Source organism: Cervus canadensis, chromosome 10 (assembly GCF_019320065.1).
Source record: "Cervus canadensis isolate Bull #8, Minnesota chromosome 10, ASM1932006v1, whole genome shotgun sequence".
NCBI classification, from domain to species: Eukaryota; Metazoa; Chordata; class Mammalia; order Artiodactyla; family Cervidae; genus Cervus; species Cervus canadensis.
In genome coordinates, this window is record NC_057395.1 from 56,985,460 (window position 1) to 56,999,319 (window position 13,860).

The 13,860-nt window shown below is 47.1% G+C and overlaps 1 protein-coding gene across 1 annotated transcript in view; it reads right to left on the bottom strand.

Annotated features, from left to right (window-relative positions):
* RAB22A (RAB22A, member RAS oncogene family) overlaps positions 1-469 on the bottom strand; it is a 64,101-nt gene extending 63,632 nt beyond the window's left edge. Inside the window, exon 1 of the mRNA XM_043480692.1 lies at positions 147-469. Within this exon, the coding sequence (XP_043336627.1) occupies positions 147-182 (36 nt within the window). The 5' untranslated portion in view covers positions 183-469. The remainder of the gene's footprint in view (positions 1-146) is intronic.
* Positions 470-13,860: the final 13,391 nt, after the last annotated feature.

Below are 13,860 nucleotides of genomic sequence, written 5' to 3' on the forward strand. Positions count from 1 at the left end.
GCCCAGGGGACCGAAGTGAGGGTCCGGGCAGGTAGGTGGTGTCCCGCACCCAGTCTGGGGGAAGGGGCGGAGGGAACGTGGGCACGCCAGGGTGTGCGGCCCGCCTGGCCTCCCGCGGCCCTCCCGGTCGGCCCACCGCCACTCACCCCCAGCAGACACACTTTGAGCTCCCTCAGCGCCATGGCCTGGGAGCCAGGGGCGCGGGCCCGCCGCCGCCCTAAGTTGAGACGGGAGAGGCCCGGCCCAGCACGAGCATCCCCCGGCGCCGCCGCCGCACGGCCTAGCCCCGGCCGCGGGGCGCGCAGAGGCGGCGGCCGCCCGTTCGCTGGCCCTCGGCCCGGCCCGTCCGTCGCCAGCCGCGCGGGGCCCGTCTTAGCAGCCCGGACGGTGCCGCGGGTTCCCGGGCGCCACCGCCGCCGCCATCTTGGGACGCCGGCCGGGTCACCTGACCTCCCCGCCCACTTCGGCAGCCACCTTCGCCGAGAGGGCGGGGCCGGCCGGCGCAGCAAGGCTCGCGGGGAGGCCCGGGCTCGGGGGCGGGACACGAAACCATATGCCCCGCCCCTATCCCTCAGGCCCCGCCCCTCGGGCGCCGGCCCCGCCTCCAGGTCGTCTCAAGATGGCGGGTGAATGGGGTCCAGCTTCTGGGGCGCCCCCCTCCCCTTCAGGCGGAACCACCCCAGGAGTCCCGAGGCCCCCCCCCCCCCCGCCCATCCCTGAGTCCACCTGCCGCAGCCCCCTCGTAACTCCTTGTGTGTCTCTTGGTTTTCAGAGATGCCCCTGTACTTTGTGGACTTGCAGGATGACTTAGACGATTGTAAGTAACAGTTGGGGCATCCCGCCCCTCCTTGGGAACTTCTCGCAGAATTAGGGGTGCACAGATGGAGGGTGTGGGATCTACAGGCTGAGCTCTTCGTGTTGGAACCAGAATAGGGGGACCCCCAATTGCCTTGATCACTTGTGGCGGTCCCTCCTCACTGGGCTGGGCGGCCGAGGACGGGGACCCCTCCCAGCCATGGGGAGGATTTTTGTTGTTGGAAAACTTCTGACTTCCTGTTACTTTCTTTCTCTTCCTCCTCCTGCGTGGCCCGGGAGGGCTAGTCCTTCGTTCATCCTGGCGATTCCCGGCGGGAGGAGGCCTGGCCCCCTCCAGGGTCGGGGGTCTTCCAGGCAGGGTCTCCAGTTGTTCCCCAGGACTTCTCAGAATGCCGGGGAGTTTGGGAGGTCCGGCTCTCCGTGTGGCCGGCCACAGACTCGCACAGACTTCTCCAGTGTCCTGGCCACAAGCCCAGCACTGTTTCATCCTGAGGAACCCACTGGTACCCGCCTTTCTCGGATGGGTCTCCCTCCAGTACCTTCCTACCCTCTCCTTTAGAATCACTTTAAGGACTGATGGGTGGAGAAGATGGACTTGTTAAGGCAAGTTCGTACTGGTTGGTGAATGAAGCATTTCTTTTCCATTCAGCAAACTTTTCTTGAGGACCTCCTGTTTCTGGGCCAGGCCATGTGCCGATCCCAGAACCTACAAAGATGAACCTGAGACTGTGATGGCTCTCACAGGCCAGGGAGAGAGCCAACTTGTAAACAGATAATTACCAAACCCTGGGTGCTTGCTGGTGAAGGAAGCCTGTACAAACCATCACAGTAACCAACATCAATGGGGCTTACTGTACTCTTTCCTTCTGCATCTACAGTTTTCCTGCTAACAAGAACTGGGGTTTGCTGAAAATACCATAGGTCAGGCACATTTATTTATATACATACTTTCAGAAATAAGTGTAATTTATACACATTATTTCTTTCAGAAGGAGGCAACTTTATTAAAGTAAAGTGACCCTTGAAGGGACCAGTGGTTAGGAGCGTGGGTTCTGGAGTCAGATGGCCAGAGGGTGAAGTCCTAAGCCACTCTTTACTGGCTGTGTGATCCTGGCCAAGTCACTATACCTCTCTGAGCTTCACTGGCTTCATCTGTAGAATGGGCGTAATAATGGTCCACCTCAGAGGGCTTTAGTAGAGCTTAACTAATAAAAGGTTTAGGAACTTCTTTGGTGGTCCAGAGGCTAAGACTCTGTGCTTCTAACGCAGGGGGCCCAGGTTCAGTCCCTGGTGGGGGAACTAGATCTCACATGCCACAACTGAGAGTTTGCATGCCGTAACTCAAGATCCTGCATACTGCAATTAGAAGGTCCTGCATGCCTTGATGAAGATCAGAGATCCTGTGTGCTGCAACTAAGATCTGGCACAGCCAAATAAATATATAAAAAATAAAAGGTTTAGCACGAAGTCTTGTACATAAGAAACAGTAAATACTACCTGCCATTATTATTGATGTGATTATTCATAATTATTGAATACTGTGGAGCAAGGTACAATGTGGGCCGTGGGTTTACAAAATGTTTCAGCCAATGGGTGTCTTTGAATGGAAGGAATGTAGCATTGCTCTTGATAAGCAACAGTAAGCTGCTGTTAAGGCACCTCTCATTCATAGATTTAATATTTATTTGGCCTGGCTGGAAAAGCTGGTTTTTGGCTATTTCAGTTATCTAACACACTACCTGAACCCTTAGTGGCTTAAATCAACAGCATAACAATTCTGTGCATTGACTGGGTGATACAGAAGCCTCATGTGTTCTCTGGAACTCTGGGGAGATGGGAGGGTTCAAAATAGCTTTCCTCACCTGGCTGTTGGCAAGGAAATCTGCTGGAACTGTAGATCAGGGCCTCAGTTCTCCAGTTGCTTCTTCCACTTGGCTAGCTTGGACTTTCAAAGGGTGGTGAAAGTGAAGTCGCTCAGTCGTGTCCAACCCTTTGCAACCCCATGGACTGTAGCCCACCAAGCTCCTCCATCCATGGGATTCTCTAGGCAAGAATACTGGAGTGGGTTGCCATTTCCTTCTCCAGGGAATCTTCCCAACCTAGGGATCGAACCCAGGTCTCCCGCATTGCAGGCAGACGCTTTAACCTCTGAGTCACCAGGGAAACCCTCAAAGGGTGGTGGTGGCAGGCAATTGGATCTCCTCTGGCAGCTAGCTTCCTTTTGTCTTTTGTGTATATGTGTACAGAAAGGAGTTAAGAGATTATACAGGAGAATAGTTCTGATTTTGGCTCTGTTTGTACATATCTTAGGTGACACTCGTAATAAAGAATGCATTCAATACTGTTTAGGAGACTGCTGAAGACTTGTCCCGGTAAGGAAGGAAACCAGCATCATGGCTCTGAACACACCCAGGCCATGAGTAGGGCCACTCGGGGAGCCTCCCGGGGCTTCCTTACTGTGCAGAGGTGGGGCTTCAGGATGCTGTATCTATGAAATTACAATAGAATTGGTCTAATTAATAGCCATAATAGGAGGGCCTTTACCCCCCAGTAATTTATGCTGCCCTGGGTCCCACTTTGCTGTGGTGGTATTTGGGAGGCATCATTACACTGTGATTATGGCAAAAAACCTGAGGTCAGGTGATCCACTTCCTGTCTTTAGCTGAGTCAGCATGAGCCGATCACTCACCTTTGTTCACTTTCTTTATCTGGAAGACCTGACAACTGGAGATGCTTCATAGGACTGATACGAGGATTAGATTAGACAGAAGACACAAAATGTTTTAGGGACTTCCTTGGTGGTTAAGACTCCAATGGCTAAGACTCACACTCCCAAAGCAGGGGGCCTGGGTTCGATCCTTGGTCAGGGAACTAGATCTCACATTACCCAACTAAGAGTTTGCATGCTGCACCTAAAAAAAATCACACATGCCTCATCAAAGATTGAAGATTCCAAAAGGTGCAACTAAGACCTGGCAAATAAATAAATAATTAATAAAGTATTAAAAAAAAAGACATCTTAGCCCAGTGCCTGGCATAGAGTATTACATTCAATGATTATTACTGTTATTATTTTAACTGTCATCATTACAACTAGGCATTCATGTAAGATTTTCTGTTCCTGTGTTAAGGGCTGCTCCTGTGTGGTGGGCAGGATTGTTCCTGATTTATAAATGATGAAACAGAATCAGAGAGGTTAAGTAACTTACTCATTGTGGCATAGGTCATAAATGATAGAACTAGCAAAACTAGCAATCAGACTAGTTAGACTAGTCCTGATTCTTCCTCTTTTTATTCCACCACAGAGATCAATCTCAAAAATATTCTTAAGCTAATGGTAGGGCACAGTTTGTTGGTTTGGGTGGGTTCTGCATCTGTTGTCCTCCTTGGACTTTTTTTTTGGTCTAAATGACGGGATAGCCGTTCCATCTAGGCTGTAAGTCTCCTTGGGCAGGGACACTGGTCATGCTTTTTATAACCTAGTGTTCTCCATGATCTAGGTGTTCAATTAATGTCGTTACTGGTAACCAAGATGGATTACGAGGCTTGTCTGATTTATTTTGTGATTTCTTGATTAAATTGGCTCACTGCAAAAAGAAGCCTTCAAGAAGGGTTGCCATGTTTTTTCAAAATCATTCAGTCTTCGGGCCATCGGATCACAGAAAAGATTTAATTTTAGTGAATTAGCCTGCTGAAGCTACCTAAATTCCTTCTCTTGAGAGCAAAAAGTGTGTGGGATGGCCAGACACAGTGGTCCCGGTGGTAGATTGCATGTGGAAGGTGGAGCTGGATGCGTTTCTGCCTCAAGGGCTTATAGGCCTGTCAGCGGCTGGGTTGATTAAAGCATGTGGGGGCTAAAGAGTTATAACTCCTGGTAAGGCTTGCTTGACCAATTAGAATTTAAATGTGTATTAGTGATGGGTGAAAAAAAAGTGAGGGGACTCTGTTGCAGATATAAAGAGACCTATCAACAAAATACAATATATGGTCATATTTGGATCCTTAATTGAACAAATGAGCTATAAAAAGACATCACTGAGACAGTGGGGAAAATTAAACTTGACCCAGGTATTAGATTATATTAAGAATTATTATTAATCTTGTCAGATGTGATAGTGGTGTCACAGTTTTGTTTGAAGGAGGACCTTATTTAACAGAAGCAAATAGGCCTTTGTGGGTGAAACGATATGATGTGTGAGGTCTGCTTTTAAAATACTGCAGCAAACAATAAATAATCAACAAGTTGGAAAGAAAGATGAGTGGGAAAAATTGCAGACTATTTATACTTGTTGAAAGTGGCTGGTAAGGGTGTGGGGGTTTATTATAGTATTATATTTTTGCATATACTTGAAAATTTCCTAAATGAAAAGTTTTTAAAAATGAGATGAAAGTTTCGTATATGATCAAACATCTATATGAAGAGTTTAATGCTGGATTTGAGTTCTGAAGTCAGCCGCCACGTTATTGTAAGATACATTTAGCTTCAAAAGACAGACTTGGAGAATGTATTAGTATTGGGGGGACAGTGTATTTCTTTCCAAATGTCCAGTTTTTAAGAGGTAGCTATGAAAGAAGTTGGAAAAAGGTATACTCCTGTGATGAAGAAAACTAGGTGCCAACAAATGATGTGTGTTTCTTTGTTGGAAATAGGATTAGCTAAGTTTGAGGAATACAGATAAACTCTTGGAATAGAAGGAGTGGAGTATGTTCAAGCTTGAATAAAAGACCCCCTCTAGAGCAGGAAGTATTCCGTTTCACCTGCCCACTTTGGTCAGGTTTGTAACAATGTGCTGCTCAAGGACCACAACCAAGCGGAAGAAAATATATTAATTTGAGCCCTAAACCAAACCATTGAATTTTTTCTCTGAACTATTACGTAAACTTGAATCAAAGATTGTCAAACAAATTTTTAAGTAAAAACCTCCCTGTTGAGTGAACTAGTTTGAACAGGAACTTGAGTATATTAACAGTTGGGAAATAAAATGAAATCTAGCCATTAGATTGTTCTCTAAATCAGAGATGGGCAATTTTTTTTCCCCCCATAAAGGATCAGACAGTAAACGTTTTAGACTTTGCTGGCCCGAAGTCCTAATGCAACCACTCAAGTCTGCTGTTGTAGCCTAGTAGCACCCACTGCTGCTGCCCCTGCTAAGTTGCTTCTGTTGTGTCCAACTCTGTGCGACCCCATAGACGGCAGCCCACCAGGCTCCTCTGTCCACGGGATTCTGTAGGCAAGAATACTGGAGTGGGTTGCCATTTCTTTCTCCAAGTAGCCCCCACAGATATACATAAATGAATGGACATGGTTATTTGCTAATAAAGTTTTATTTGCAAACACAGGCAGTGGGCTGGATTTGGCCTTCTGTTCTAAATCAAATTTGATTCTATTTTTACCCCCTTTTTTAGAGGGGGTGGTTTAATTGAAGTGTAATTTACAATGTTGTGTTAGGTTCAGGTGTCCAGCAAAGTGATTCAGTTATATGCATATATTATGTATGTATATAAATCTTTTTTATTATATATTTATTTTATATATATTCTTTTTCAGATTCTTTCCCATTATAGGCTATTGCAAGATATTGAGTATAGTTCCTTGTGCTATACAGTAGGTCCTTGTTGGTTGGTTACCTATTTTATGTATAATAGTGTGTATATGTTAATCCTAAGCTCCTAATTTCTCCCTCCCCACTTCTCCTCTGGTAACCATTAAGTTTGTTTTCTAGTCTGTGAGTCTGTTTCTGTTTTGTAAATAAGTTCGTTTGTGTCATTTTTTAAAGATTCCACCTGTAAGCTATATCATATGATATTTGTCTTTGTCTGAAATTTGATTTCGTCCCATCAGAGCCTCAAAGTCCATTGATTAGCTGAGCCAGCCCAGAGGCTGCCTTTCTCATGGGGCTCAGTCCAAAGAGCTGACTTCTGCTGGCACAAGCCCTGCCCTGTTGGGTAGCCCTCGGAAAGCTGCAAAGACTTCACGTCTCTCTTTTCCTGTTGGTGTTTGGGGATTAGAAGCATGTACCTATCTCCCTCCAACAGGATGAGAGTGGCAAGGAACAGAAGAGTCAGTGTAGTGGGAGCGGAGTCAGCCTTGCTTCCTGTCTGATAATTGTAATGCATTTTACTCTTGTTGTTCTGTATTTTCCATATCCTGTGAGACAAACAGATGAACATCAGAGATTCCCTGGAATCATCTCTGTTTAAAAAAGAGAGTTTTATATGGCTTTCTACACCATAAATTAAGATTTTTTTTTTAAAGCAGAAATTTCTGCAACAAAGTCTAGCTAATGAAAGAGGAAATAATTCTGAGCTTCAGAACATCACTTAGCCTTAACCTGATTGGGGAAAAAAAAAAAATTAGAGATGAGGGCAGGTGCTTACTTTCCCTGTTTGGAAAATCATCCGGGTAACAGATGTTCCTCCAGCTCCTCCCAGGCACCAGCCGCGGGAGGTGCAGGGGGAAGAGGGATGTAGAATCTCTGGGCTCCATCCCAGAACTGCTCCCACCTAGAGGGCAGGCGAGAGTAGCGATGGCGTAGACGGGAGGTGCCGGTTGATTTGGCTCAAGCCCAGGAGGACCATGGGCGAATGACCTCAGTGAGAACTTCTCCAATGAAGCCAAGGAGCAGAAGCCAGGCCAGAAAGTCGCGAAGGCTCCAAGGACTGAGGCAGTGTTGCCTGCAGTCCTGTACCTCAGTGGTCATGCATTGACTCCCCACTGTATTCCAGATGCTGGCTGGCCTTTGGGCATTTTGAGGAATGGTCCCTGCTTTGGGGAGCTCCCAGTCTAGCAGGGAAAACAGACCCTTTCCAGAAGAAGCAGCTGGAGAGGTTGGAGGGGTTGAAGTCACTTACTTTTCTTCTTATATAGAAGAGCCCAGAACAGATTTGTGTTATTTATATCTACTCTGAGAACCTTAAGAAGAAAAAAAAAAAGATTGACTCAGCAGTTCCATGCCTGGTGATTTGCCCAACAAAATGTTAACATATATTTTCAAAAAGTCATGGTCAGAACTTCCCTGGCGGTCCAATGGCTGAGATTCCACTCTCCCTATGTAGGGGGTCCCTGTTCAATCCCTAATCGGGGAACTAGATCCCACATGCCACAACTAAGAGTTCACATGCTGAAACCTAAAATTCTACATGCCAAAATGACCCAGCACAGCCAAAAAAGGAAAGAAGACAGGGTGATAGTTGCACTGTTCTTAATAGTTGAAAACTAGAACCCACCCAAATGTCCTCGTTGAGTACAGTGGATTATAAAGTGTGGTTATGTTCACAGGATGGAGAACAGTGCAGCTCTAAGAGTGAGTGATCTCTAGCTCCACTCAGTAACACGGATGAACATCACGTAGTGGTCGGTGAAAGAAACCATGCACAAAAGGTAGAGACTGCGTGACTATTTACACAGAGCACAGAAATGGCATGGCAGTCTCCGTGATCTGATGTACAAGGCAGGAGAGTGTGCCCCCACCCCTCCCCACACGTAAGGCAGAAAGGGGGAGGGAGCATGGGAAGGGGTGGGGGGGTTTGGAGAAGGAAAGATTCTTTCTTGAGCTGAGTATATTCAGTTTAAAAGTTTGTCATGTGGATCACTTAACTACTATCTATACACTTTCCTGAAAAGCATTGCTTTTTAAGATGGAGGCACAGGGGAGAGCATAGCCATGGAGAGGAGGGGGTCAGTGCAAAGAGGAAGATGGTGGAGAGCAAGCGGGGCGGGTGAGGGCAGGGCAGGACGGGTGAGACGGGCGTGGAACTCGAGCATCCAAATGCGCATCCAAACTAGCACATCCTCAGAGGAGTTGTGCTTCTTTCCAGAAGGAGGAAGGTGGCTCTCCTGGCAACTTGGCCAAGGTGGTCATTAGAAAAGTGGTGTAATGTCAGCCCGCATTGCTTGATTGCCTCAAGTATCTTGAGCGGCAAGAAAATAGAGCCCCACACACATACAGGTGCTTCTCAGGTAGCACTAGTGATTAAGACCCCGCCTCCCAGTGCGGGAAACTTGAGACTTGGGTTGGATCGCTGGATCGGGAAGATCCCCTGGGGGACGGTGTGGCAACCCTCTCTGGTATTCTTGCCTGGAGAATCCCACGGACCGAGGAGCTTGGTGGGCTGCAGTTCATAGAGTAACAAAGAGTTGGACACGACTGAAGTGACTTAGCACACACATGCACCCACACATAACACTTACCCTAGAGGCTGTTGGTTTTCTTTTCCAACCTTTTTTCCTTTTGGAATCTGCCTCATGTCTGGGGGGCAAATCACTGCATTTTCCAGCAGCACTCTTGCACTCATTAACGCTGTGTAGACTCTGGCCCCCTCACCCCCACCTCCTCCAGTTCTATCCCCAGCTGGGTGGGTCGGTAGGAAAAGCGAGATGTGTAATATCACTGTGGAGCCCATGGCAGCTGAGAGCTAAAGAGGACTTGCCTATCAGATAACCCAAGTCAGTGTTTCCCCTTGACCATCAGTGTAAAAGTCAGACTCATAAATAATGACCAAGTTTTGGAAGCCGTGATTAAAGCCACAAATCAAAGAGGAATTTCCATGTATGCAAGGTGTAGAAAGGCCGGCGTCTTGTGAATTAGGTTGGTCTGTTCAGTCAGCCTGTAGTGCTAGTAACAACCATCAGTAGCCCTCCAAGATTTGTGATAGAGAATATTATGCATTGGACGGATCCGCTCATACAGGAGCTAATAAATCTGTGTGGGTCTTGTTAGAGAATGGCTTTTATACAGAGAAAGTTTGCCTGAGCAACTTGCTGTTGAAATTTAGTTAAGTCAACAAGGACCTGCAGTGTGCAGGGGTCAGTCCTTCTCCCTCCTCCCCCAAAGCCAGTGAAGAATCAAGAATGTTCCTTCTTTTTCAGATGGGTTGGGTTTATCTGGTCTAGCTTTTAGAAATAGTCCCAATTTAAGAATTCGCATTAGTATTTATAAGCCTGTTAGCAAGAAGGATGAAGCCACTTTAAATAATACATTAATGGATGGTTTACTCTCGTCTCCCCCCAAATCATTTAAGGCCTTGCAGAGACTTAGTTATTGTTCATTGAAGAGTGGCTAATGAGAAGCGCAAGAATTATCAATTATGTAAGTTCTACATTAATACAGTTTTCTCACTCTCTCCCCCCCTTTTTTTAAGTGCACATTTTGCAAATAAGGCTAGACTCCTTGTCGGCTGTCATCAACCAGTCTTCTTACATTTTGAAACGGACACAGACGGGGGGCCCGTCTGTCATGTTCTCTCAACCAGCGTCCCCGAGTGCTGTGTTAAAGAATGGAAAATTGAGATAGGGTGGCTAATTGGGCTGACCCAGGGTGGCCTGTCTCACTGAGTCATAGTGACAAGATGGCGCATTGAATGGAGAACCCTAAATTCCGGGCACGTCTGGAGAAGGAAGGCTTAATGAAAATGCTTACTGGGATAGTCGTGCTCTTAACATCCTGCCTCCATTTCTACCCCTGTTCATGTCTGGGCCAATAAAGGTATCTCTCTGGGCATGTTTTACTGTGTTTATTTTTTCTCACCTTTCTGCGTCCAGCCAGTTCTGAGGTGGCTGCTCACCCAGGGCTTGGTGCCCTTGTGGGAAGTCTCTGACTCCCTGAGCCACTCTGAGGCAGCAACAGCCTTTCTTTTCCCCTGCTGTGCTCTTCCCTTCATCCAGAATGGTGTCTTTCCCTTTCCCAGATCCCCTCTCTCTTCCCCTGTGGTGGACTCCTACTCAGTCATCAAAGCCCAACTCAAATACCCTTCTGTCCTAGGGAAACACCTCCCTTCACCTCCTTCTGCAAGCAGAACCAGTCTCCCCCCTGCTTTGTTTATACCTGAACTCCATGGCTCTTGTCACAGGGGGATTGTATGTTGTTATGTGTGGGAAGGTCTTTGTTCTCTGGGGGGGCCTTTGGAGTCTGGGGACAATGCTTTTGTCATCTCTGAATATCCAGTACTCTGTTGAATTATGGTTTACTGTCATCTGAAGTCAACCACGGTGGCTAGAGAAGAGGGTGTTTGCAATGGGTCTGCTGTGAACACACCTGTTTTTTGTACTAGATCCTCTAATCCTTTTCTTGATGGAAAATGATGTGTAACATTTCTTTTCTTTCCCTCTTTTATTAGCTTGTATCTAATGTACTTTGAACCTGTAACATTGTATTTGAAGTGTTAGTTCATACTCAGCCTGTTTGAAGACAGATTGGTGTCTTATGCAAAGCACTGACACGCACGCAGATGTCCACTGTGTCTTTTGGCCAGAGCAGCCTCATCCGGTGTATTTTTTGCCTCAGCCTGTTTTAAAAGATGAATATACTGACAGTGTGCATTATTTTTGGTAGATAACCCTTGAATAACCAGTTAGTGTAGAAGAGGCTATGAACCCCTTTTCCCACTCCACCCCCCAGGTTTATAACTTCCAGAGATATAGTTAATGAGGAAAGAGTTTTGTTTGTTAGTTCTTCTTTGTCACCTAGCATCAGGGTCAGAGGATAATAGTGCTGTTATAATTTGTAAACGGACCAGGACCCTCACTGAAGAGGAGCCAACCTCATCGTGGGTTGTGTGAGGTTAAAACTGCTGCTTCCCAACCACTCTGGCTTTGTTTGGATGGTGGAGGTGAGCATTATATGGCTCAGTTGCTCAGCTGGGTTTTTAAACTTGGACGGTTCCACTGGAGGGCAGGTAGCCACCATAGCTACTGGCCGATACGCACCAGAGTCATGGAACATGGACCCTGTAGTTCCGGAACCACGCAGACATGGAGATGTGCAGTGGGGGACAGGGTGCTGAGCAGAAGGTGTGGTGGGAGGGGGGCCCTCACCCCTGCCAGTCAAAGAGCAGTTGTTAGCCCTTCAGACTTTGTTAACTTTAAATTATTAGTCATTTTTGGTAAGAAATCAGTGAAGGTGAAGGTGTTAGCTGCTCAGTCATGTCCAACTCTGTGCAACCCCCGTGGACTGTAGCCCACCAGGCTCCTCTGTCCATGGGATTCTGCAGTTAGGAATAATGGAGTGGGTTGCCATTCCCTCTCCAGGGGATCTTCCTGACCCAGGGATTGAACCTGCGTCTCCTGCATTGCAGGCAGACTCTTTTCTGCCTGAGCCACCAGGAATCAGAGCCCAAGGAGTCAATGTGGTCCTGTGTAGACTTGCCAATGAATCTAACACGTGGCACAAACTTAGCAGCTGCTGCTTGAAAGTCATTGCATAGATGGCAGATGAAGGCAGTCGTGATCAGTATTGTTTTTTAAATGTTTTGCATGGGACCAAGAAGCCTTGAAGGTATTAGAGACTATTTTCTTAAGAAGTGTTTGCTTTTCCATACTATTTTAAGCTTTCATGAGTGGGGTAGGTAACTTTTTTTTTTTTCAAATGTGAGAAAGTATAATGAAAAAATTTGAACAAATTCATACCCGACTTCATATTTCATTTCTAGCTTGAATGCTTGAGATTCCTGATGTTTCTGGGTGACCTGGACTCGTGGGGCCTCAGAATAATCAGCTGCTCCTGGTGTCACCGTGTCCATTAGACCTTTACTTCTTATTCCCGTGAACAGTTGCCAGACAGTTTGCTCTGTGGGCAGTGGCTAGAAATGTACATCCTAGAAAATTCTTTCTGCGAGCAGGAGCCATTTTGTGTGTTACTGGCACTGCCAGGAAGGCACAGCAGGCTAGCTCGACAGTTCTTTTCCATTTATCCATTTGTTCATTCAGCAGCTTCTACTGATTGCCAGCTGTGTGCCAGGCGTATCAAAGAGTCAGTGACAGATTTTTGCCCCGGGTGCAGTGGCGGGGGTGTGGGGGTGGACCGGCCGCAAGCAGTAGACGCAGGAGGAGAAGGTTCTCTGTGTCAGAAGGTGATCCAGTCCCTGAAAAAAGAGAAGTGCATCAGGGTAGGGTGGGACATAGGCAGGAGGCGTACAGTTTCAAAATGAGGTGGTCAGGGCAGACCTCAGTAAGAGGATGAGGGAGCAGAGATTTAACTAAGAAGGATGTTATCAAAGAGGACTCCTTGGGAAGCAGAGCTCTGGGCGGAGGGAAGCCCCGGGCCGTGTAATGACCCCCCCACCAGGGAAGTGACCAGAGTCCTGGGGGAACAGCGAGGAGCTGCGTGGTTGGAGGACAGGATGGGTGGGGGCTGGGGGCAGGAGTAGTGGGAGGTGAGGTCTGAGAGGCCAAGGTGGGCCACGGGGGCATTCCTGCTGACCTGAAGCCCCTTCTCTTATGGGATCATCCACCCAACCAGGGGCTGCCCAGGTAACGACCCCCTGACACATCTTTCTTTTTCACAGTGGTTCTCGACTAGGGACCTGTGGCAATGTCTGGAGATGTTCTTACTTTCAGAGTGGGGACAGGGTGCTCCTGGCCACCTGTGAGTTGAAGCCAGGAAGGCTGCAGGGTGTCCTGTGATGTACGGAGCAGCCCCACAACTGAGACCGACCACACCACTCCTGCCAGGGCTGAGAAACCCTGCTCTGTTATTACATAGTTCATCCGCTGTTGACTGATTTTGTTTGTCTTTGAAGACTTAATTTAAAAAAAATTAAAATGTCATTGTGTGAGGGTCACTCAGTCGTGCTCGACTTTTTGCGACCCCATGGACTGTAGCCCACCAGGCTCCTCTGTCCATGGAATTCTCCAGGCAAGAATACTGGAGTGGGTAGCCATTCCCTTCTCCAGGGCATCTTCCCAACCAAGGGATCAAACTCAGGTCTCCTGCATTGCAGGCAGATTCTTTACCCTCTGAGCCACCAAGGAAGCCCTAAAATGTCATTTAGGGAAGAAGTGATTAATCCCAGTATCTGGTTAGACTGCCATCAGAGTTGACACTGAACCTGCTGGCTATTTTCATTCCCTTTATGGGAAGGGGTTCCACATCGGCCTTGCATGTTCTTTTCAGTAAACTCTGTTGCTTTTATGGAGTAGTTAAACAATTTTAATACATTGTTTACAAGTGAATAGTAATCTCATGGGTTTGGTTTCAAGTAGGATTTTTGAAAAGGGCCAGGATGTTGAGTCACACAAAGGAAAATGTTCACCTACATTTGGAATTT